Below are 23,875 nucleotides of genomic sequence, written 5' to 3'. Positions count from 1 at the left end.
GAAACCCTGGGGATCCCGGGTGAGATTTCTCTAACCACTGCAGGGCCTGAGGGACTGGCTGTGGCTTGAAACCTGTGTCCACCGGAAGCTCAGAGCCCAGTCCAGCCCCTGCGGCCACGTCCTCCCTGAGAGCCCCCGCTTCCTGGAGCCAGTGTGTAGGGAGAGAGCACGAGAAGGATTCTGTGCCGGCTTAAGGGTGAACTTCCTGGGGGTGGGGACTCTGTGGCAGATGGGGGAAGATTCACCCAGGGAGCTTAGAAAACAGGCGGTAGGTCCTGGGAGTCTGCGTTGGTGCACTTCCGGGTTTGAGATCCCGGGACCTGAGGGCCTGCAAGGGTGAGTGATGCTCTTACTTGGGAGGTGGGGGGATGGGGGAGCCTGGACTCTGCCCTGGGGCATGGGAAGGAAGGGCTATGGGGGCCCAAGAGGGGCAGGTTAGCATTTACAACCCTGACAGCTTAGAGGTCGGGCTGGGGTGATTACTGGAGGAGGGGGACCCCAGGCCGTTGTTACACAAGTCTCTGGAGGAGGGGTAGGGGATGGGGGGCGATATGGGGTGGTTTTCAGGGACGAGGGCCAGAGTAGGGGGCGGGTGGAAGGACGGACGTCCCCCTAGTGCTGGCTTTGGTGACCTGGGAGGCACTCACTGTGAAGGCCTTGGCTAGGGGCTGCCCGGTGTGTGCGGCCGGGGCTGGAGGAGGGGTACAGAGGGCGCCCCACCCCACCTCGGTGGGGAGTCTGGAGGGGGGCTATTAGGGGGCGGGAATGGAGGAGAAAAGCTTGAAGATGTGGACAGCAAAATAATATTCCAAACAAGATTCAGGAGCGCGCTGGAGCACAGAGAAATTATAGGTAGATCGCCCGGGGCCACGGAGCCTGCAGGGGGCGGGATGGATCAGCGCTAGGTGGCGCGCCAGGCGTGAGGGCGCGGCGCGCCGGCAGGGGGCCGGGGAGATGCGGGTCTTGCTGCTCGGGCTCCGGCCGTGCGCGTCCCGGCGCTTCCTGTCAGCAAACTCGCGAACCTTCCCACGTCCCGAGGGCTGGGCTCCCGCCAAACCCAGCCCAGCCCAGCCCAGGGTTAGGGTTAGGGTTAGGATCCCTCCTCCATGAAGCCTACCTGGACTTGCGCATCGGGCGCTGCCCCGGATCCCCCTGGGGCGGGGCATCCTCTGCGCCCCCTGGCGCCTCGCCCCTTTGGCGGGGAAGGTCGCCAAGGGTTACAGCCCCACCGCCACCCGTCCACCCCCTCCCCTCAGGTCGTCCGTCCACCTTACCGGTTCTGCGCTCTTCCATGTGCTCGCTGGCGCTGCTCTGGGGCAGGTGTGTGACCAAGACAGACGCAGCTTCTCGCGGGAGCGCTCCTTCTGGGGTCAGGGGGGACACAGACACAGCGGTCCGCACGCAATGATGCTGGTCTGGATGGCGGGGCAGCTGGGAGCCTCTGGGACAGAGGGGGCACCTTGCAGAGGCCCCAGAGAGGACCCTAAAGGGAACGGGGTGGCCGGAGCCCATGGTTGGGGGGTGCTCCAGCAGGGGAGGAGGATGAATTGACTAAGGGGGACTGGGGAGGTGGTGGCGGGTCCCCTGGTGGCCTGGACCAGGAGGGCCCCAGGGCAGGGAGGTGGAGAGAATGCTGCGTCCCGTCCCTGGAGGGGTGCAGGCTGGTGCTTCCTCCCTCCTGAGGCCTGTCTCGGGTCCTGGAGAAGCTCGTCACCACTCATGGGCACTGTCTGCGAGGGCTCGGCGGTGGAGGCTGGGTGGTGGGTGCTCTGTTCGCATTCTGTCCTGATCTTCACAGGAGCGTTGGGAGGCAGGCTGCGATGTGGCTCCAGTTTACAGACCGGCAAACAGGTTCCCCAGGCTAAATAAGTTTCCACAAGTTACGAAGCAAGTGAGGGTGTGTAGGGAAAGGTCTCCCTGAGCGGGACAGGGCTGAGCTTGGGGACTGGCGCTGGCTGGTGGGTGGGCGTCTTGGTAGTCCCCCAGCTAGGTCTGGGCCGCTTCCTCCACTGAGGTTAAGAGGGGGCTTTGTTTGCCTTCCTCCCGGTGGTTTAGCTTTAGTCTTGTTCTCAAAGGGGTTCCCGCTCCCCTGGGCCCTTTCCCATCGCCGCCCGAGGAGCCCTTTGCTCTCACCATCTGCTCGGCTCCGAGACCTGCTGTTGCCTTTTTGGTTGAACAGCATCAGAACTGGGTAACCTTTCAGGCTCCAGCTTCCTTTCCCGAAGGACCTCCGTCCCCTGGAGCTGTCAGAGCCGGCCCAACCCGGGGGCCGTGGGTGTGGTGGGGGGCAACCAGGGATCTTGTCAGTGTCTGGATTTTGGCCATTCTTATAGGTGTGTAGAGGTATCTCGTTCTTTTATCATATGCATTTCTCCGATGACACAGGATGTGGAGCGTCTTTTCATGGGCTCATTTGCCATCTGTATATCTTCTCCAGTGAGGGGTCTATTAAGGTCATTTGACCATTTTGCAGTTGGGTTACTCATTTTATTGTTGAGTTTTAAGAGTTCTTTCTATATTTGGGGTAACAGTCATTTCTCAGATGTGTCGTTTGCAAATATTTTCTCCTAGTCTGTGATTTATCTTCTCATTCTTTTGACATTGTCTTTTGCAGAGAAGAAGTTTTTCATTTTAATGAAGTTCTGCTTATCAATTCTTTCTTTCATGGATCAGCCTTTGGTGTTGTGTCCACAGAGTGATCACCACACCCAAGGTCATCTAGGTTTTCTCCTGTGCTATCTTCTAGGAATTTTATAGTTTTGTGTTTTACATTTAGGTCTATGATTGATCTTGAGTTATTTTTTTGTAAAGGGTGTAAGGTCTGGGTCTAGATTCATTTTTTGCATGTGGATGTCCAGTGGTACCAGCACCATTTGTTGCAAAGACCATCTTCGCTCCATTGTATTGCCTTTGCTCCTTTGTCAAAGATCAGTTGACTGCATTTATGTGGGTCTATTTCTGAGCTCTCTCTTCTGCCCCACTGATCTATTTTGTCTAATCTTTTGCCCATACCACACTGTCTCGATTGCTGTAGCTCTATAGTAAACCTTGAAGTTGGATACTATCAGTCTTCCAAGTTTATTCTTCTTGAGTGTTATGCTGGCTATTCTGGGTCTTTTGCCTCTCCAGAAAAGAATCAGTTAGTTGATTGGTGGGGTTTTGATTAGGATTGCATTGAATTTATAGATCAAGTTGGGAAAAACTGACATCGTGACAATATTGAGTCTTCCCATCCATCAACATGGACTGTCTCGCCATTGAGTTAGGTCTTTGATTTCTTTCATCACAGTTTTGTAGTTTTCCTCATATAGATCTTATACATATTTTGTTAGATTTTTACCTATTTATTTTTTTTGGTGGTAATGTAAATGGTATTGTGTTTTAAATTTCAAATTCCAATAGTTCATTGCTAGTATATAGGAAAGCAATTGACTTCTGTATATTAACCTTGTATCCTGCAACCTTGCTATAACTGATTATTATTTTTAAATATTTATTTATTTTGGCTGTGCCACGTCTTAGCTGCGGCATGCGGACTCTTAGTTGCAGCATGCGTGTGGGATCTAGTTCCCTGAACGGGGATCGAACCCGGGCCCCCTGCATTGGGAGCGCAGAATCTTACCCACTGGACAACCAGGGAAGTCCTTATAATTGATTATTAGATCCAGAAGTTTCTTTTTTCTTTTCCTTTTTTTTTTTTTTTTTTTTGGCTAATTCTTTTGAATTTTCTCCATAGATGATTATGTCATCTGCAAACTAAAACAATGTTATTTCTTCCTCCTCAATCTGTATACTTTTTATTTCCTTTTCTTGTTTTGTTGCATTAACTAGTACTTCCAGTATAATATTGAAAAGAAGTGATGAGAAGGGTTTATCATTGATTTCTAAAAATGTCTTCAAATGTCGCCTCAGACCTCCTCCCGTTCCCCATCTGTGTCCTTGGCAGCCTCATCAGCACCTCAGGGCTTTGCTGGGATGTCACCTTCTCAGGTCAGGCTTTTTCTTTAATAAAAATTTTGCCCATATTTTCTTCTAGAATTTTTTTTTTTTTTTAAATTTTTGGCTGCGTTGGGTCTTCGTTGCTGCAAGTGGGCTTTCTCTAGTTGTGGTGAGCAGGGGCTACTCTTTGTTGTGGTGCACAGGCTTCTCATTGTGGTGGCTTCTCTTGTTGTGGAGCACAGGCTCTAGATGTGCGGGCTTCAGCACTTATGGCACGTGGGCTCAGTAGTTGTGGCTCGCGGGCTCTAGAGCGCAGCCTCAGTAGTTGTGGCGCACAGGCTTAGTTGCTCCACGGCATGTGGGATCTTCCCGGACCAGGGCTCGAACCCGTGTCCCCTGCACTGGCAGGTGGATTCTTTAACCACCGCACCGCCAGGGAAGCCTGGTCAGGTTTTTTCTGACCACTGTTTACAACGGCAGCCACGCTCAGACTCACTATTCTCTTTCCGGCTTTACTTTTCTTTACAAGCGCTGCCACCAGCTAAGATACTGGACATGTCTTTACTGTGTCTGTTGTCTGCTCCTCCTCACGCTTCACTAGAATGTAAGTTCTACAAGGCAGGGATTCTTGTCTGCTTTGTTCACCACTTCTTCCACAGTGCCTGGCACATAGTGGGTGCTCAATAAATAGTTGTTAAGATGGATTAATAAATTATGGTATACGTGTAGTCCAGATTAGATGAAATGTTGTCTGAAATTTTTTTCTGCTTCCAGAGGTAATTATTTTTCTGATGTGCATGCTTCCCCTACCTGTTACATTCCCCCCGCCCCAATTTTTTGGAGTATATATTCTTAATTCCAGTGCTAGTTCTTTTCTTGTTACTAACATCTGTATCTGGGGATCACTTCTTCTGAACTAGATACTTAGGGAGGAGTGGGCAGTATGAGCTGGGGCATCTGGTAACCTCTGAGTAGGTGTGTGGCAGGTTAGCTGTGTCCTCCACCCTGTGGGCACCAGCAGGACTCACGTCACAAGTGACTTAGTGTTCACAGACACCCGCTGGCTGCCCTGGTCAGCAGCCACAGAGCTGAATGCCCTGGGCCATCTCTAGGGTCTTCTCAGGGCCCGACTGGAGTGTGCATCTGGTTTCTCTTTCCCTGAAATCCTCCCTGCTGCCCTGTGTTCATGGCGAGGTAAATCTTGTGAGGATTGTCTGGAGCGCTGGGTGGACGTGCTGCTTTCCCACAGAACGAGGCAGTACAGAGTAGCAGCCCCAAAGATGTCCACGCCCTAATCCCCAGAGCCTGTGGCTGTCACCTCCATGCCAAGAGGGACTTCGCAGATTAAGGAAAGGATGTTGCTTGGGATGGAGCAATTATCCTCGGTTATGTGGGTGGGTCCGGGGTCATCCCAGGGGTCCTTATAAGAGGGAGGCAGGAGGGTCAGAGCCAGAGAAGGAGATGTGATGATGGTAGTAGAGATGTGAGAGACAGGGAGAGTGATATGAAAATGGTAAGCTGCTGGCTTTGAGGATGGAGGAAGAGGCCATGAGCAAGGAAATCCAGGTGGCTTCTAGGAGCTGGGAAAGGAGGGAAGCAGATTCAGTCCTAAAGCCCCCAGAAGGGGGTGCAGGCCTGTGGAAACCTCGATTTTAGGACTTCGGACCTCCAGAGTTGTAAGACAGGAAATTCCATTTTGTTTGTGGAAACCTGTTACAGCAGCTGCAAGGAACTCGTATGGGCAGGCGCGCCCGGTGCCAGGCAGAGCACTGGCCTCCCTGCCATGCCTGGGACCCCAGGGAAGGGCGGGCCCTCGACAGCATCATCCAGCCCATCTGACTCTCCAGGGGGCTCCTGACCCTGGACTTCCACGAGACAAGTCAAGCAAACCCCCCATTACGTTTAAACCAGTGTGCATTGGGTTTTCCATTTATGGCAACTGAGTCCTAACTATACCCCCAACCTGGTCGTAGCATGTCACCCGCCACCCCGGGGTGCCTAGTGCTCCCACATCTTTGAGGAGGATGGGGCAGGGCTGACATCCAAGGTCTGTTTTCACAACAAAGGGGACTAAGCAGACGGTCGAATATTCTTTGCTCGCAGGTGGAAAGGCCTCATGCCACGCTGGTGACTGGCGGCTCCGCACACAGGCTGGTGAGGAAGGGTCCAAAACCCCCTTGCCTTCAGGGCCCGATACAGAAGCTCAAAGGGAAAGTGCGGGAAGAGGTGAGTGGTCTCGAGGGTGGAGAAAGGTGCGGTCAGCATGGCGGCTGCAGCTCAAGTCAGGAAAGGGAGTCAGCAGCAGGCACAGTGCCCAGGCCCACCTCTGCCCTCCCAAGAGAATCAGGCCCAGAGGATGAGTCAGAACTAAAAAAAATATTTCATTTCATTCTGAATAAAAAACGGAACAGACAGAACTCTTGGAAATCCTGAAACAATGTCATTGCTACAGCAAAATTTCACAGAAATCATCGCACAGGGCGTGGGGGGCAAGCCCAGGCCCCGCCGGCTAAGATGGCCGCCTCTCTGGGGGGGGTGCACAGAGGGGGCAGCAGCCTGGGGGGCCAGAGAGGGGCAGGCACGGGTGGTGGCTGTGCCCCTGGATGAGCCCTGCTGGGTCCCCAGGGTCCAGGCTCAGAGCCTGGCCTCCAGCTGCCACGGCAGGACGGCAGCCGGGGCTGGCAGGGGTCGCTGGTCCTCAAGAGGCCTCCTTGCGGGCGGCCTTGCGGCTGCGCACGCCCCACATACCCCGCTTGGAGTGGAAGTGGTGGTAGAAGTTCCGCACTCGGAGCCGCTCCACCTCCAGCCCTGCCTGCAGGACCCTGGGTGCGGAGGGCGAGTCAGGGCTGCCCCTCAGCCCAGAGGACCTTTGGGGGGGTGACCAAGACTTGGGGTGTGGGGGTGAGTGGGGCTGCTCTGATTCTTCAAGACCCTGCAGGGGGAGGGCTGCCCCTGAGACTACAGAACCCTGCGGGTGGGATGGGGTGGAAGAGGTCACGGCCCTGGTCCAGGGGCTGGGCTGTCAGGGCTTCCACTACTGTCCAAGCCCAGTAGGAGGAGAGGGACCCAGGAGAGGCCTGTAGGGTCTGGGGGCAGAACGGGTTCAAGGGCTTCCCTGAGTCTGCAGGTTCCTGGAGCTGGGAAGGGGTTTTGGGGAGTGGGGTGGGGTCCAAGGATCTCTCTAGGCCTAGATCTGGGGGTCGGAGGAGGAGGAAAGCAGAGTCCCGTCAGCATGTGTGGCCCCTCCCACCCAGAGGAGGAGGATATGGAAGTCTCAGTCTCTGCTGGGGGGAGGTGGTCACCTGTCCAAAAGCTCCCAGTCCTCGCCTCCCCACTGGTCCCGGAACTCCTCAGTGTTCATGCCTCCAATGCGGTCGAAGTCGGACTTGTAGATCCCAAAGAGGCCGAAGCCGTTCACCTCCCAGTAACCTGGCGGGGATGGGGTGCCCTTCAGATACAAGGTCCTGCAAGCCCTTCCTCAGGAGGGCTCTTGGGGTCACTCCGATGTGTTGGTCCTAACCTGGGAGGCCTGTGCACGACTTGGGTGTTGGAGAAGGTTCCTAGGGGCCAAGCATGACCCTGGGGTTACTGGGGGGAGGACTTGGGGTCCTGGGCACTCTGGGGTTCCTAGAGGCCACAAGGGGTCCCAGGCGTTATAAGGGGCATTGATGGGGCCCTAGGCCTCCCTTGCGGGTTGGGAGGCCCCCGGGGGCCTGGGTTTTGCCCTGGCATGGGTGGGACCCCTGATGTTACCGAGGGGCATTCAGGGCATTACCGTGAGGGTCCCCTGGCGAGCTCCCGCAGCCCAGCCGCATGACCACAGGCGCAAAGGCCAGCTTGCCCTCCACGCAGTGCTTGCGGATGCCATCCAGGATGCTGGGGGGGAAGTGAATGTGCAGGTCGCAGAGGAAAACGATGCTGCTGGCATCCTGGAGACAGCGGGGAGGTCTGAGCCTCGCTCTCTCCTCCGGAAGGGTCTCCCCCCGCCAGACCATCTCATTCTCTCCACCCGCACCATCCTGCCCACGCACCTCCACCGCGGCCACTCCAGCTTGCAACCCCGCGGAGCGCTCAAAGTTCCCGGTTCGCCTTAGGTATTGGTATCTGAGGGAGGAAGGGGATATGGGGTGGGAAATCACAGCCACCCATTTCTGGGGGAAGGCGGGGCAGGAAAACCCACGCCTGTCCGGGAGGAGGGAAGATGTGCTTGACCCTCCCCGGTAGGTGGGGGGCACTGTTACCTGGGCAGTGGCGCCGTGCGGAGGGCCCGCTCCACATCCATGTCCTCGCTCTCAAAGTCCACCAGGATGACACTGAAGCGAGAGTCCCCTGTACGGACGTGCAGCGCAGCCATGTCGGCCAGGAACTGTACCACCCAGCGTGCCTGGTTCTTCACTGGAGGAGGATGGGGATACTGAACCCACCTGGACCCGACCTGGCGGTACCCTGCCCAGGACCAGTGGCACTCCCCGCCTCCCCGTAAGGCCTGCTGGAAAAGCCCCCCCCGCCCCGCCACCCCGCAATCCCAGGTGGCTGGCCGGCCAGCCCCACTCCCACGCACCTGGCACGATGAAGTGCACCATCACATCCTGGCGCCAGGCCAGGCGCAGTGGCCGGCACAGCTCCGGGCGGCCGTCGGGGTGCGCGGAGGCGGCTGGGGAGGCAGCTGGAGCGGGCTCGGGACTCTCCCCGTCTCCATCTGTGTCGCCGGCACGTGCCCGGGGCAGGCGCAGGAAGACGTACTCAGACAGGCGCAGCCGGCGCCCGCCGCGCTCCTGGAGCTCCAGCTCCAGGAGGAAACGGCTTCCCCGCGCAGAGTCCCGGCGCTTCTCCACGTTCACGATGCGCAGAAGAGCGAACCGCCTGCGGGGCGGGACCCAGTCAGCCCCCTCGGGCTCCCGGGCTCCGAAGCTGCGGCCACGCCTCCAACCCCATTCTTCCCACAAGCCGCCCCCAGCCGCAGAAATGAGGCGGCCACTCACGTGACTTGGGGTGGGGCGCCGCACGTCCCCCCGTCCCCCACCACACCTCAAGGCCTGCTGGGGAGCTCCCTTCTCAGAAGGCAGGCCCACATGCTGGGGCTCCCTCACCGTGGGGCAGCCCACAAGGGAGGCGTCCCCAAGCCCAGGCTAGTCCTCTCCTTGGTGCCACCACTCCTGTCCACAGCTGCACGCTCAGAAACCTTTAGGAGCGCCCACTGCCCACAGGCCGAGATTCAGACGTCTGAATTCTAAGCCGGTAAACGGTATCTACCTTGTGGCCTCAATACCCCCTCAGGTTAGATAAGCAAGCTTCCTCTTCCCGTGGGGTCTTTGCCCTAGGTGTCCCCTGCCTGGATGCTCATCCCAGGCTCCCCGCCCTCCTCTCCAAGGTCCTGGGTGCCTCCTCTGAGAAGCCTCCTTTTTGCCCCTCAGCACCAGCGCAGGGGCTGCCCTGATTTCTGGGGAAGAAGCCTCCAGGCCTTCCGCAGCTGGCTCTTCCCCAGCCCTGGCCTGGGAAGATAGGGCCCCGCCCTTGACTAGGTCACTCTCCCTTTTGCCGCACGCCCCCCCCCACCTTTGCAGCCAGTATCCCTCACCCTCAGAGCCTACCTGTGTGACCTCCCAGGGGTCTAGGTTCCTCCCTTCACCCCTTGCCCATCCCCACCATGCTCTCCTCAAGTATCAGGGACTTTCTGCCCCAAATGCTCTGGGTCTGTGCTCTTGCTCCTTGGGGCTACCCACACCCTTGCACGGCTCAGGGAAGGTGGGGCTGCAGCCATGACCTTTCTGCTGGACAGACCCCCTCATGCCTGTGGGACGAGGAGCTGCTCTCAGGAAGCTCAAAGCCAAGTGCAGGGTTGCCTTCTCAGCCACCTAGAATCAATCTACCCCAGCCCCTGCCAAGGGTCCAGGCCATCCCATCGCTGCCCTGGACCAAGCCTGTCAGTCATGGGCTCCCTCTTCCACCCCCTCCTCTCCAACACAGCCACGTGCTTGTCTACGATCCAGATGGGCCAAACCTGTGTCCTGCTCTAAACTGTGTATCAGAGGCAAGAAGAAAGACTCCTGCACCTGGCCTTCAAGGCCCACGAGGCCTGTCCTCTGCCCACCAGCCTCCTGGCCAGCCTTTGCCTGTCTCTGCAGGTCCTGCCCCTACTTAAGGGCTCAGCACAGCTCTGAGAACCCCTCAGGGCCCCCCCTCAGGTCAAATTGGGGCCCCCACTCTCCAACCCCCATACCTGCTTGGGGTGGAGACAAGACTGGATTCCTGGGGCCTGGGTGAGACCAGAAGGGCCAGTGGGGCAGGAACCCTGAGCCCTACCCTGAGGACCAAGACCCCAGCCAGCGAGGTGCCAGTGGGGAGAGGGATCCAGGGGTTCTTAGCTTGACCTTCGTGCGTGTCTCTATCTGGAAGAGAGACCTGGGTGGCTCAGACCCATCCTCAGGTGCAGGTCCAAGGTGATAGGTGTGGGGTTTGGAGGTGCAGGACAGGGGAGCCAGCCCTGGGTGTTGGGTGAAAGGCTCCTAGCACAGGACAGGGGCCCTGAGCAGTAAGGGGCCCCAGAAGCGTGAGAAGACACTTCGGGGGGGGGGGGCATGTACCATTCCCAGAGCAGTGCCCCGTTAAACCCTGGGGAAGTCTGAGGGTCCCATGGAGGCCAAGGCCGTCCCGTTCCATGCGCGCCCCTCCCTCGTACCCTCCATGGCGCGCGTTGAGCCGCTCCATGTACTGCGCCACCACATCCACGGCCTCGGCCTCCGGCAGCTGCAGATTCCCCGACACGTTGCAGCGCAGGTCGTTCCAGTCCGAGCGCAGCATCTCGAAGTCCACGTTGCCCACGCTGAACGTGCGCTGCCAGTTGATAGCGTCCTCGCGCCAGCGGCTGCGCACCGGGCCGGCCTTCTCTTCGCTGTCCTCCGACGCAGCCTCTTCGCCCTGCGCCCCTTCCTCGTCGTCCCCTTCCTCCTCTTCCTCATTCTCCCTAGGCAGCTGTGGCCTGGACACCTGGGACAAGCTCAGGAAGGAGGTCACGGGCTGCACTTCGGACGAAGAGTTCGAGTCCGCGGTGGGGGCCGTGAGTCCCGGCTCGCGTGCCTGGCCCTCTCGGCTCCCCTGGGTGGCCGGCGCCGGGGCCGGGGGCCTCAGCTTTGCAGCCTGGGGACCGCCGGTCCTGCGGCCTCGAGCCCGGGGTGGGCGTGGGCGCGTGCGCAGCTGCACCCTGGGTAGGGGTCTGGGGCGCAGGAAGACGCCAGGGAAAGGTGGCCGGGGAGGGCCGCGTGGGCTGAGCGGCGCCGGGGCCCGGGGCAGGGCCCGCAGTCCCGGCCGCACCCGCGTGACATACACCTTCGGGGGCCGCTCGGCCGCAGCTGCTGGGCGGGGGGGAGGGGCACGGCCCCAGAGGAGGGGAAGCGGGCGGGCGGCCCAGCTCAGCGCCCGCGAGCGCCGGGGGGTCGGCCGGCCCAGGGGGGCGGGAGGCGTTGGCAGGGCGGGAGTGGCCGGGGCCTCGGTGGGGGCCGCGGGGACGGGGAGCCGGCGGCCGCCCTGCGTTCGGGGCGCCTCAGTGGTGGCCTCTAGACCGTCAAGCAGCTCCCCGTCGTCCTCGTCGTCCAGGAAGTCTGTGGGCAGCGCGGGTGAGCTGCCGCTCCAGGGCGGGCCCAGCTGAGGGGGTGGGGGGCGCGGGGGGCACTCACCGTCTGGGTTGAGGAAGAGAAAGGCTCGGCGCTGCACCTCCTCCTCTTCGTCTTCCTCCCCCTCCTCCCGGTCCATCTTCATGTATTTGTAGAACCCAAACCTGGGGCCGGGGCGAGGCGTCAGAGACCAGGCTCGGCCGAGGCCCCGCCCACTCTTCCTTGGGCACCACCCACCCACCTTTCCAGATACAGCGGCGACTCTCGGTAGAAGCACTTGTTGTCCGTCTCCATGTGAGTCAGGCGTGTGTGGTCATTGGGATAAACGAAGGACAGGTACACCTGGGGCGGGCAGAGGGCTCAGGCTGGGGAGTCTTCCAGAGGTCCTGGAGGAGGCTCCGGGGACCCTGGGAAGAGGGAGGCCTGGGTCTCAGGGAAGACCTTGGTGAGGGGCACTTACAAACTGTAGTCCCTGGTATCTTGCGATGGGAAAGTCCTTGACGACGTAGGTGGGGGCATAGGCACAGGGCTCCAGCACATTCTCCAGACTCCAGGGCTCCACCCGAGGCGCTACGGGAGGCGTGGTCACATTGTGACCTGGAACCCCTGCCCCGCCCCGCCCCCCACCCCACCCCGGGGGGCCTCCTCTCACTGAGGAAGAAGGTGTCTCGGGGATCGGGCCGCAACATGTCGGCTCTGGGCTCCTCCTGCAGCAGGCGCCCCCCAACGTGGCTGGCTGGAGACTGGGGCACATGGGCCACGTGGTCCATCTTCAGGGCTGACTCATCTAGGGGCAGAGGATGTGTGGGGACCCCAGGAGTTCCTAGAGATCCCTCCTCACCCATATCCAGACAGCACCCCAAAGAGACCGCGCATCAGGAGCCCTCCCCTTTCCCCACGGAGGCACTGGGCTCCGCACCTGTATACAGGGAGATGTGAGCAGAGCCTATGACGTCGAACTTCAGACCCGGCAGGAAGGCTCGCCACTGGGGGTTGGAGAGGGTGGTCAGGACCAAAGGATGGGGGTCAAGGTGGGAACACAGCTGGGTCAGGGAGGAGTGAATCTTCCCTGACGAGGGGCTGGGGAACTAGTAGGGGCAACCCCTACGCAGGAAGCTTGGGGTGGGGGGGGTGGATGGGAGAGCGGTCCTGAGAAGGCACAGCAGGGAAGCTGGAGAGGCCCAGAAGGCTGGGGTCCCTGGAGGCAGGTGAGGATGCCTTTCCTGACATCCTGGGTGCTTCTGGACCTTCTGATTATGGCCTCTGCCCCCACCTCCCCCCGGTTCTGCAGCCACTGCCCTTCTGGAGGTCAGAGCTGGCCCCCCAGCTCCTCGCTGGACCTCCCCATCCCCACTTCCCCCACTTCTGTGGCTGTGCCTTCCCAGTCTCCCTTGCAGACTCTCCCTCCCTCACTGCTCTCATGTTGGGCTTCCTGGGGGCTGTCCCAGGCCCTCTTCCCTTCCCAGCTCATCCTGGGCCCTTAGTCACCACCTCGACTTCCACAAGATCACCCCAAATCTGCATTTGCAGTCTGGACCCTCTGCTAAGCTGAGCTGGGGTGATGCGCACCACACACAAACCAGACACCTGCAATCTCCCACCACTCCCTAGCCCACCCTGGTCATCACCCCACACTCAGCCAGGCTCAGGCTCTCAGTTGCTGGGCATCTCCCCCCGCCCCCCAGCCCCCACCGGGACCTTCCACTTCTTCCATTCCCACCTCCCTGGTTCAGGATGGATGGCCACCCACGAAAATCCCTCCCAACAGGCAGTGGCCAGAGGGTTTTCCCTGAAACGCAGATCCAGTTGCCTCATCCTCAGGAGGAAGCCCTGCTGGATCTGGCCACCAGACTGCTTGGAGTTCCAGAAGACTCCAGGTGGCTCCATTCCTCTGCTGTTCTCGAGACCTGGAATTCATCTTTGCACCCCAGATTCTCTCCCCGCTGGTCTCCCTGTGAATGTCTCTCATCTGTCAAGAATCTGCTCAAGGGTCACTTCTTCTGTGAGCACAAGCCCCGTCCCTGAGCATCTGCTTTGTCAGCTAGATGGGAAGCTTCTCTGGGGGGGCGGGCGGGGTCCACACCGTTGTCCGGCGGGGAGTGGCCGGAAAGAGGAGGGCAGGGCAGGGGAGGTGGGGTCTCCAGAAGCCCTCAGAGGGCAGCCGCACTCACGCCCACTTCCACGTGGTCCGAGCCGCGGTCGTCCTGCTTGTGCAGTAGCTCAAAGTAGTACCTCCGGGAGGCCATGAGCCTGGGGACAGGAGGAGTGAGGGGGCGGGCCCGCCATGCCCCGGAAGCCCAAAACAGATGGGGAGCCTACAGGAGGTGGGGCTTGAGGGGGCAGCATAGCAGCAGCAGCTTCACGCATGCACGTGTCACCCAGTCCTCACACACACACAGGTATACACTCATGCACACACTCCCACAGTCACTCACCGCCTGGGCTTGGACACCTGGGAGCTGAACTTGGTGAATTCTCCGGGTGCCGTCCACTCCGAGCCAGTCTGGAGGGTAACAGAGAAGGGGCAGGGGCTCACCCTCTCCTTGGGGCACCAGCCCCATCCAGTCCCCACTCCTGAGAAGCTGGAGGGGACACGTGACCAAGCCGCAGGAGGCCCACGAAGACAAGGGGTGTGGATGGAAGGGCTGGGCTGCGCGTGGGGGTACCTTGCCCACAAAGGCCACCAGCTGGGCGCCCGCCGGGCTCTCGGTTGGGCTCAGCCAGAACTCAGAGTTGTCATCCGAAGCCACGGAGAACTGGACATCTCCTAGGCCACAGGACAAGGCTCAGGGGTCGGTGGGGGCTTCGTGACACCCTGCCCCCCCACACCCCCGTCCCCGCACCATCTCTTGCCGGGTGGATGAAGCCGAAAATCCGGAGGCCGTAGTTCTTCCACTTGGGGGACACAGCCAGCTTCTTCACGGTGGTGCGAGTCTGGGGGGGCAGCGGCCTCTGACGTCAAGGCCCCCGCCCACCTGCGGGCCAGCCACCCCCAACCCCAGCACTCACATGAGGGAAGAGCGGGAAGTGCAAGTTCCTCCGCAGATGGCCCACGGCGCCCCCGCACCAGTCCTCGAACACGTGCAGGTTCACCTGCCCCTTGTACTGGGGGTGGGAGGAGGCCTTACCTTCTGCACAGCTGCCCCCGGCCCTCCCCAAGGCCGAGCCGCTGAGCAGAGCTCACCTCCTCCCGCCACGAGGGCGCCTGATGGGTGAGGTTCAGTGACAGTGGCCTTCCAGCCCCCCCGGGAAACAGCGCGTCTGGGTCCCGACCTTCAGGCTACGGGAGAGAAAGGGCACCAGGGTCAAAGCTGAGAAATGTGAGGGCAGGAAGAAGTCACACTCACTCTCACACACACACACACACACACACCACCACCCCCACCACCCCCACCACCCCCACCACCCCAGGCTCAGGCACAGTGCATGACACAGCCCGCCACACACGCCGGTTCACTTCACAGAGATCCCTTCCACATGTAGCCACGAAGCCCTGACTCCATCATGCCCCGGCCATGCACACCCACCCGAGCAGACCCTTAGCCACCCCACGTGCACCAGACGCGTCCACCCGGGCTGGGGCCGCGCTCCGTGCTGGACAGTGTGCTGCCGTGTCCTCCACGCACACGGCCTGCAGGTCCTGAGGCCACTGGCACAGGAGTGGCCTTGGGTCTCGTGTGTGCTGTGGTGGTCTTCCCCGCAGCCCTGCTCACCACCCGCTCCTCCTCAAGGCTCTCGCCGGAGTCCTCTGCCCTCTGTGTGGACAGTGCAGCCCGGATGCCCCGGCCGTCCGTCACACCACTCAGCTTCTCACCATCTGTGGGCGGCACAGGAGGCGTGACTGGGGTCCAGGCTCTCCAAGGCCACCGCCCCTGCCGCTGGGGTCAGCTGGGGGCAGGATGGCCAGTAGTCTCCACTGAAGCCCTCCCTCCCCATGTCTGCCCCTTCGTGCTACCCGATGCCCCACCCTACAGCTGGAAGTGCTCTCGGCTGGGCCCTTCTCCCACATCCCACCTCCGTGGGGACGGCCCCTGCCTGAGTCCCCCACTGGCATGAGGGAGAAGTTATGTGTGTGCACGTGCTAGCATATATGCACACACACACACACCCTTGGGGCTGTTGTCATCAGTGACTCTGCCTCCAGGAAGGCCCCCAGGATTGCTCTGTGCCCTCAGCACTTTTCCTGTGTGCTGGAGTGTTTGGTGTCTGACTCCTTTACCAGAACTGAGAGCCAAGGGTTAGTGCTGGAGTTTGTTGTCAGGTGAGCTGGCACTGTGGTCTTGAGGCTACGCCAGCCCCGGCCCATGGCACGTGTGCCACCTGCTGCCCTTGAGGCCAGGGTTCAGAACCAAAGGAGCCCTGGTACCCACCTGGGCGGAGGAGGGATTGGCACACTGGTCCAGCTTCCAGAGGACATGGGGCCAAGGCGGCCCCGGAGGGAGACTGTCCCCCTGGGGATCCCTTCTGTGGATATCGCTAGAGCTTGGCACCCCCCTAACTCCCCACGCCTGGGGCAGACCACCTCCAGACCCCTGCCTCCCTCAGCTTCCCAGAGCTCCTCCCGAAGCTGTGGGCCTGGGGTTCCATACCCTGGGGTCTGAGCCTCCGAAGGTGAGGCTTCACTGCACGCCATGTCTGCCTCCCCTGGTGCTCCCATCCGGGGACCCCCAGTTCAGGAACCCCTCTCCTCCAGGGCCAAGCCTGGGCTTCAAAGTCTATGCCCGTCCCTCGATCCAGACCCCAGGAGCTAGATCCCCGGACTGACACAGTTGGCCTGGGCCCTTTCTCTGGGGGAGGGGGCTGCCCGTGGTCTCGTGCCTGTCAGACTCTGGTGGTGCCTGCGCCCTTGCTTCTCCCCCTCAGTCACTGTCCTCTGTCCAGCTGGGAGGTGAGCCCCTAAGAGGCTCCCGGCCAAGTCCCCACAGCCTGGCCCTGATGCTCCCTGCCCACAAGGTAACTCTGTGGGTATTGGGAACCTTCCACAGTGGGGTCCCAACCCAGGATGCCATCACTGTCCTGCAGGAGCTGAGCCCCAGCACAGCGAGATCCACACGGGCCTCCTGCCTCCTGGCTGCCAGCACCTCTGCCTGCACAGGCTGCTGGACCCCGGGAAGGTAGCCTTTCTGGTGGGAGTGAACACAGTGCTGACAGGACAGTCAGAAAGGCCTCAGACATGTCCAGCTGCTCAGCTTCCCACAAGCCCTGCCCTGGTGGGAGCACAGGTAGCGGGACAGGAGGCGGGGCTGCAGCCCCGGGGGCTAGAGCCCCGGCTGGGTCTGCTCCTGGCAGGAGCTGCTTGAGGGTTTGATCTTCCATAACCCTGAACAGCTCCTGCCCACCCAGGAGCAGCAAGGACAGCTTCCTCGCTGGTCCAGCTGAGAGCAGAGGAGGCCTCAGAAGTGGGGTTCCCACACCTCCGCCCCCTCCCAGTTGCTGAGTTAGGCTCCCCGGCTGCTTGGGAAGTCAGGCTAGGGAGGACTGTGGTTGCTCAGAAAACCACAAGGCAGCTGAGCAGGAGGCTGGTTATGTTCTGTGTCACTGGGTCACGCTCCGGGGTCCTGCCTTATTTGATGGTAGCTGGGGGGCCTCTATGAGGGACTGAACAGTGCTGGGGGCCCCTAGAGGGTGTGGTAGCTGTGAGATGCGTGGACTCTGGGGGTGGGGTGGGTTGGGACAAGCCTCTGACCCCTGGCCTGGGGTGTCTGTAGTGCAAGCTGTGGGACTGAACAGGGAACTCTGGACCCCTTGGTGGAGTGGCCCAGGACTTCATGGGTCAAGATCATTGTTCTGAGTCTTCGGGAAGCAAGATTCTCACCACCCATCCTAAGGACACTTTGCTTCCTTGAGAAGGGCCAGGAGCAGCTTGGCTGGGACTGTCCCTGCCCTGAGGTGCCTCCTTCTCTCTCTCATCATCGCCCCCCCGCCCCCCCCCCACCGCACTCTGGTCCTCCTCCTCCAAGTGTGTGTCAAAAGTCACCACCTCCAAGAGGCCCTCTAGGAACCCCCTAGCTAAAGTGGCAGGACTCCTCCCCAACTCTTGCCCACATCGCTCACCAGGACCTGATTTGTGGGTTCACTGTCTGTCCCCACCGGAGCGTGAGCTCGAGGAGCCTGGGAGAGCTCACTCCAGGCAGTTCGGAGCTCCCCAGGCTGGATCCCTATCCCCATGCCTCACCCTGCCTCAACACACAAGCATCTCAGTCCCTGATCACAGGTTTACCTAGGGCACCTCCTCCAGGAAGCGTTCCAACTGCAAGGGTCAGCTCCCTCCCGCCAGCCCCCTCTCTCTCCGTCCTGAGGTTGGGTCGCTGCCCCTCCCCAGCAGATGCGAAAACCGAGGCTCTGCTAAGCAGGCACGTGTCGGAGGCGCAGCCAGACTTGGCCTCTCGGAAATCCCAGCATGCAGGGCCCGGTAGCGGAGATCTCCCCAAGAGCCCACCGTTAACCCCGTCACTCACTACCCACTCCAGGCCAGACCCCGGCGTCCGCCGGGGTTTGGGGACGCTCCCCAAGAGGGTCGCGCACGTCACTGCTGACGTCATCGGCGTTCTGGCCGGGCTAAGCCGAACCGCGCCCCCTGCCCCAATGTCGCCGAGCTGGGAAGGGCGGACGGGGTCTCCGGGCGGGTCTGACCCACGCCGAGGCCTGGGCGCGATGGGAGGGCCCGGGACCGGCACTGCTCGCGACCCTCACCGCCCCCCGCCCCCAGGGCGCGCGCCCCCTCCCGTACCTCGCCCGTAGCCCAGCCGCTGGCGCAGCGCGCGGCCCTGGCGCACCAGGCTCAGGTGCACGTACGTGAGCCACGCGGCGCAGGTGAGCAGCACCAGCAGCAGCAGCAGCTTGATCTGTTTGCGGATCTTCTTCACCGGGAACCACGGCATCGCGGCCGTCTCCGTCCCGGGCCGCGCTCAGCGGCGCCGCCGCGGCCCCCCGCTCCAGCGCGCCCCGCGCCGCGTCCCCCGGCCCTGCATGGCCCTTTGTTCGCCGCCCGCGGCCCCAGGGTGCGGCCGCGGCCCCGGGCTGCCCTTGGCCGAGGGCACGGGGTGGGCGGCGGAGCGGCTGCCGGCGGTGTCCCCGCCCGGCCCCGCCTGGCCGCTCGGGCTCCAAGCTCCTGGGGGGCCTCGGCGGGACGGAGCAGCATCCACGCTGCGGTGCTACCCACCGTGAAACGGGCCCGGCCACCGCGCCGCGCGAGCCAATCCGGGCCCGGCCAGCCTGCGGAGAGCCAATCCACGGCGCGGGGGGCGGGGCCGGAGTGTTAGGGTGTGCCCGGCGCTGGTCTCCACGCAACGCGCGCGCATCCACCTGAGCGCGCCGGCCCGCGCAGCGCGGGGACGCGGGGTCCTGGGGATGCGGAGGACCCGGGGTGCGGTGTATGGGGAGGTGTGAAGGACCGGGGACAGGGGTCAAGGGGCAGAGAATGCACGAGACAAGGAGTGGTGCGTAGGACCGGGGGACATAGGGACCCGGGGTCACGGGGTGCAGTGATGGAGGCCGCGGGAGGAGCAGGCTATGGGTCGGGGGACAGTGGGAACACGGGGAACAAGGGTGTAGGGACGCGTGATGGGGAGACACTAGGAGCTTGGGGAACGTGAGGGGAAGGATGCGGGCAGCTTGGGCTTGCAGTTGGAGTAAGCCTTCTGCTAACAACGCGGCCAGGAGGAATGGGGCTCAGACAACGTGGGGAGAAGAGAAAGGAAGTTTGGGGGAGAGACATAAGGGGGTAGGTGATGATGGTAGGTCAGGGGGGCTGGGGGCGCGTGTGTGCACAGGCTCCATGCAGGCAAGACTGAGGAGGGTCTCAAAAGCACCTGGCTTCACCCTGAGGGGCATGAGCAGCTACCAGAGGACTTAGCGTGGAGGGCCAGGGTCTGACCTGGCTGCCAGGTGGACAGTGGCAGCAGAGGGGCGAGCTGACGGCCTCCACTGAGGGCAGGGTGAAGATGGAGAGGAGGTGCCCCGGCTGTCTGGAAGGGGGCAGGAGGGAACCTAGCCCTCCCATTTCTGACCTGAGCCTGGAGTCTGAGGTGTGGCTTTTGCTGAGCTGGAGGTGGGAGGGGAGTGTGGGCTGATGCTGAACTGTGCCCACTTGGTTCCCATTCCTTCCTGGGCCACCGCCACCTCTGCCTGCCCTGTTGTCTCCTCCAGCCCTCCCTCTGCCCAGCTGCCAGGCTGACTCCTCTCTCTGTCCCTTCGTCCATCCATTAAAGTTTTCCGTTATTGTGTAACGAGCCACCCAGCATCAGGGTTGTAAAGCAACTGTTAAGCTCCTGGAGTCTGTGGTTCGGGACTTTCGACAGGGCCCCGCAGGACAGCTCTCCTCTGCCCCAGGATGTCTTGGGCCTCAGGTGGGAAGACGTGACCAGCTGGGGGCGGCGACTCCGGTGGCCGGGCTGGACTCATCTGGAGACTTCTGCACCCTCGTGTCAGGGCCTTGGCAGGGATGGTTGGGCTTGGCCAGGATGATTAACCAGAGCACCAGGGTATGGCCACTCCAGGGCAGTGGCCTCTGGGCTCCAGCAAACAGGGCAAAGCACCTGGAGAGTCACGGCATGCCAATTCTGCCACACGCTGTCATAGGCCACCCAGCCTTGAGAGGAGGGGACGTGGACCCCACCTCATCTTGTCAAGATCATCCAGGAAGTTGCAGCCTTAACACTGCCACACTATCCTTTTCTCCCTTTTATTTTTACCTCGGGGCATAGAATCAAGTTCGCCACTTTCCACCATTCTGTCGATCTGTCATCTGTCCTGTGAGCAACACCTACATCTCTTCAAACCTTCCCCCACCCCATTCTTGTTCTTTCCCCTTCTCCAATCCACTTTCCATGTCCATGTTATCTGCACATTCATTAAGATATACATCACATCGTGTGTATTTTAAACATTATATCAATAGTTTTGTGCTGTAAATCTCACTGTGTTTCTCCAAACCTCATATATACAAATGTATATCTCCATGTTGCCGTGTGTGCACTGCTTTCCCTCTGCCCCCTGGTCCTCCACCATGTGCCCATTCAGCCAATAGATACCTAGGGTCCTTGTGAGCCAGACACTTAAGGGGCACAATAACTAACAAGGCAGATACGGTCCCTCCTTTCATGGAGTTTCTATTTTCCTAGGCAAAGGCACATGTGAACAAGCAATAGTTTCCAATGGTGACAAGTGCTGTGAAGACAATAAAGCAAGATGATGGCCTAGAGAGGTGAGGGGGAGGGTTTCTTCTTCCTCTTTTTTTTTTTTCAAATGTTGGGGTTTTTAATTTTAATTGTATTTAATTAATTAATTTATTTTGGCTGCGTTGGGTCTTCGTTGCTGCGCGGGCTTTCTCTAGTTGCAGCGAGTGGCGGACTACTCTTCATTGCGGTGCGCGGGCTTCTCGTTGCTGTGTCTTCTCTTGTTGCAGAGCACGGGCTCTAGGCGCGCAGGCTTCAGTAGTTGTGGCTTGCGGGCTCTAGAGCTCAGGCTCAGTAGTTGTGGCACATGTGCTTAGTTGCTCTGTGGCAATGTGGGATCTTCCCAGACCAGGGATCAAACCCATGTCCCCTGCATTGATTCTTAGCCACTGCACCACCAGGGAAGTCCAGGGGGAGGGTTTCTTCTGCTGGAGTGATCACTAGAGGTTCACTGTTTTGGGAAGTGACATCTGATCTGAAACATAAACGAAATCTTTAGAAAGCAAGCATCAGAAAGTGGGTGCCAGGGACTTCCCCGGCGGTGCAGTGGTTAAGGCTCTGTGCTTCCAATGCAGGGGATGTGGGTTTGATCCCTGGTCAGGGAACTAAGATCCCACATACCGCGCAGCGCGGCCAAAATAAGTAAATAAATAAATATTTAGATTGTCTTTAAAAATGCAAAAAAAAAAAAAAAGAGAAAACATTAAAGAACATTAAAAAAAAAAAGGAAAGTGTGTGCCAGGAGGAAAGTGTTGGGGACATTCTGCCTGGAAGGGTCCAGAAGGTCTCTTTTGGCCTGGAGGCCAGCAGGTGGATGGAGGGCAGGGGGCAGAGAGTGAGTGAGAGGCAGGTTGCCTCTGCTGGACACGGCTGCTCCTTCAGTGACCACGTGTGGCCACGACAGCCTTTTCAGAGAGTAGCAGCCACCACCCACTGCTGTGTCTCCAACTTCACACAAGTTCCTCTTTTGCCCAACTCTGACCCAAACCATACAGGGAAGGGGATCTTGGGAAACGTATTCCCAGCTTAACAACAGAATCCCTAGCAGAGAGGCTCCTTGACAACTCGGCACACACACACACTTCTACTTTTTTTTTTTTTTTTTTGGCTGCTTTGGGTCTTTGTTGCTGTGCAGGGGCTTTCTCTTGTTGCGGCAAGCAGGGGCTACTCTTCGTTGTGGTGCGCGGGCTTCTCATTGCGGTGGCTTCTCTTGTTGTGGAGCATGGGCTCTAGGCACGCGGGCTTCAGTAGTTGCCACATGTGGGCTCATTAGTTGTGGCACGTGAGCTTAGTTGCTCTGCGGCATGTGGTATCTTCCCGGACCAGGGATCAAACCCATGTCCCCTGCATTGACAGGCGGATTCTTAACCACTGTGCTACCAGGGAAGTCCCACACACTTCTACTTTAAACCATTCTTAACTTCCAAATAAAAACAAAGGCAAAATCATGCTTCTGCTTAATATGATGCAAGTATCCTGGCTAAAAAGAGGCTAATCTCTCCAGAAGAAACTGATGGACGTTTCACATCACTTTATCCATCTTTGGGCGGTACTGACTCTGACTGAATATGTTCTCTTTAAGAATGTTGGACACTTGAACGCTCTCAGAGAGAGTGTGTGGGCATTAATAACAAACACTGGGATGTGAGGTCAACTATTGCTAACACACGTTAGACAGAAGGGGTGGGAGAGGAACAGGGAGGAAGGAGGGCGGGTGGAACTGGTACAGGTGTTACCTCGTGTGAAGGTAAGGATGAGGTTCTCGTTACCACGGCAGCCACGTGGCGGTAGCCGGCGCCTTCTTCCCCTGCCCACTCCACGTTCCCTGTGTCCTCAGCCAGCACCTCAGCTGCTCATGGTTCTTTGTCTGATGGAGTGACCCCAAGGGTCTATGCCTGTTTTGGGTGGTTCTAGTTTTCTGTTGGTGTTTACTCCAGGACCAAGGGGCACTCAGAGACACCCTAGAGTCTCCTGCCTTCCAGACATCGCCTGCTTACCCAGCTCTGTCATGAAAACTCAGCCCCCCTCTGTGACCCTCATCCCCACCGGCGCAGTGAGCTTCTGTCGATTCCCTGGTGTGAAGAGCCCCCAGTGGCCAGGTGGCTGTCAGCTGCAGTCTGATATGCCCCCTGGTGGATGCGCTCTAGGGCTTGCCCGGGACTGAGGGGATTCTAGGATGTGGGACATTCAGTTTTAAACCTAGGAAAGTCCCGGCAAACCAGGATAGCTAGTCACCCTAATGCACCCCTCCCTTGGAATCTGAGACCACTGGACAAGCAGAGCCCAGAGTTGCAGGGATGGGAAGCAAACGTTTCACTGGGGGACCCTTTGGGATAGTAGAACACTGCCATTCCTGTCTCTTGAGAGCTGGTCCCGTGGATCTTGGCTGTGTGAGACACCGTAGGTTGCTGATTGAGAGCATTAACCCACCTCCATAGTCAAGTCTCCCAAAGGCCACTCCACCCTCTGTCCACGTTCTACCAGGCTGGCTGCTTCGGGGAGACGGGAACATGCAGGACCGGTGGACTCCATGAGCATGGACCCACGGATGCAGTTCACTTGCTGTGAGGTGAGTGGCTGGTCAGGAGTCATGCCGTGTGGAGGGTGGCGTGGGTGGATGCAGCTTTCTGTGAGCCCACGGGGAGTGGTTCTGGCAGAAGCACTGCAGGCAGGGAAGGTACATCCATACCCCGAGGAAGTGTCTATTCTCCGACGAACGAGGTGCTGTCCCCAAGCCACTGCCTCTGGGAGGGAAGGGGGGCTAGTGCTGGTCTCTGCTTGTGGCAGTTGGGCTCACGGCAGTGACAGCAGCCAGATAAGCCCTGGTGGGTGGATGTCCAAGTTGTGACGCCGTGTGGAGCCTCCCTCCCCCCGCCTCGGCCACTTGGCTCATAAACCGGCTGGCCAAGGGTGAGGGGTGCCGGGGAAAGAGGCTGACGTGCCCTCAGAATGGGCCACCTTGTCCTCCTGATGGTAAGGCCCTCCTCGGCTGAGGCAGCCCTCGTGCGACACAAATTCTTTATACTTTGTTCAAACCCAGAGAAGTCCGTCTGCATACCTTTCCCCAGATGTCCTTGTCACCAGTTTTCCAATCACGTCCCTTCCTAGTGTCCGAGCATCCAGCCAGCTGGAGAGCTAGTCACTGCCCGT

General features: G+C 59.8%; 1 protein-coding gene and 1 long non-coding RNA gene across 2 annotated transcripts; one reads left to right on the top strand and one right to left on the bottom strand.

Moving 5' to 3' along the window:
* Positions 1-148: 148 nt before the first annotated feature.
* LOC132493635 (uncharacterized) lies at positions 149-8,099 on the top strand. The gene is made up of 3 exons (XR_009533008.1): positions 149-336; positions 6,043-6,165; positions 7,914-8,099. It is a non-coding gene; the product is annotated as an uncharacterized LOC132493635 (long non-coding RNA).
* B4GALNT4 (beta-1,4-N-acetyl-galactosaminyltransferase 4) lies at positions 6,350-18,430 on the bottom strand. The gene is made up of 20 exons (XM_060104366.1): positions 18,280-18,430; positions 15,263-15,366; positions 14,734-14,829; positions 14,559-14,654; positions 14,393-14,483; positions 14,216-14,316; positions 13,985-14,052; positions 13,721-13,799; positions 12,469-12,535; positions 12,202-12,336; positions 12,010-12,119; positions 11,791-11,891; positions 11,613-11,713; positions 10,619-11,537; positions 8,501-8,802; positions 8,181-8,334; positions 7,971-8,043; positions 7,715-7,868; positions 7,242-7,368; positions 6,350-6,761 (listed from the first exon to the last, which is right to left on the bottom strand). The coding sequence occupies exons 1-20, from the start codon at positions 18,428-18,430 to the stop codon at positions 6,638-6,640; spliced, it is 3,153 nt and encodes a 1,050-aa protein (XP_059960349.1). The 3' UTR covers positions 6,350-6,637.
* Positions 18,431-23,875: the final 5,445 nt, after the last annotated feature.

The sequence above is a fragment of the Mesoplodon densirostris genome, chromosome 7 (assembly GCF_025265405.1).
Source record: "Mesoplodon densirostris isolate mMesDen1 chromosome 7, mMesDen1 primary haplotype, whole genome shotgun sequence".
NCBI classification, from domain to species: Eukaryota; Metazoa; Chordata; class Mammalia; order Artiodactyla; family Ziphiidae; genus Mesoplodon; species Mesoplodon densirostris.
Note: the sequence above shows the minus strand (reverse complement) of the source record. Positions and strands in the feature narration are given on the sequence as shown.

Excerpts from the sequence above, each read along its gene's own strand:
- B4GALNT4 (XM_060104366.1), bottom strand. The coding sequence starts at position 18,430 with ATGCCGTGGTTCCCGGTGAAGAAGATCCGCAAACAGATCAAGCTGCTG. Across the intron at positions 15,367-18,279 it reads GCGGCTGGGCTACGGGCGAG|ATGGTGAGAAGCTGAGTGGT; the intron begins GTACGGGAGGGG and ends TGCCGCCCACAG. Across the intron at positions 8,335-8,500 it reads GGTGCACTTCATCGTGCCAG|TGAAGAACCAGGCACGCTGG; the intron begins GTGCGTGGGAGT and ends ATCCTCCTCCAG.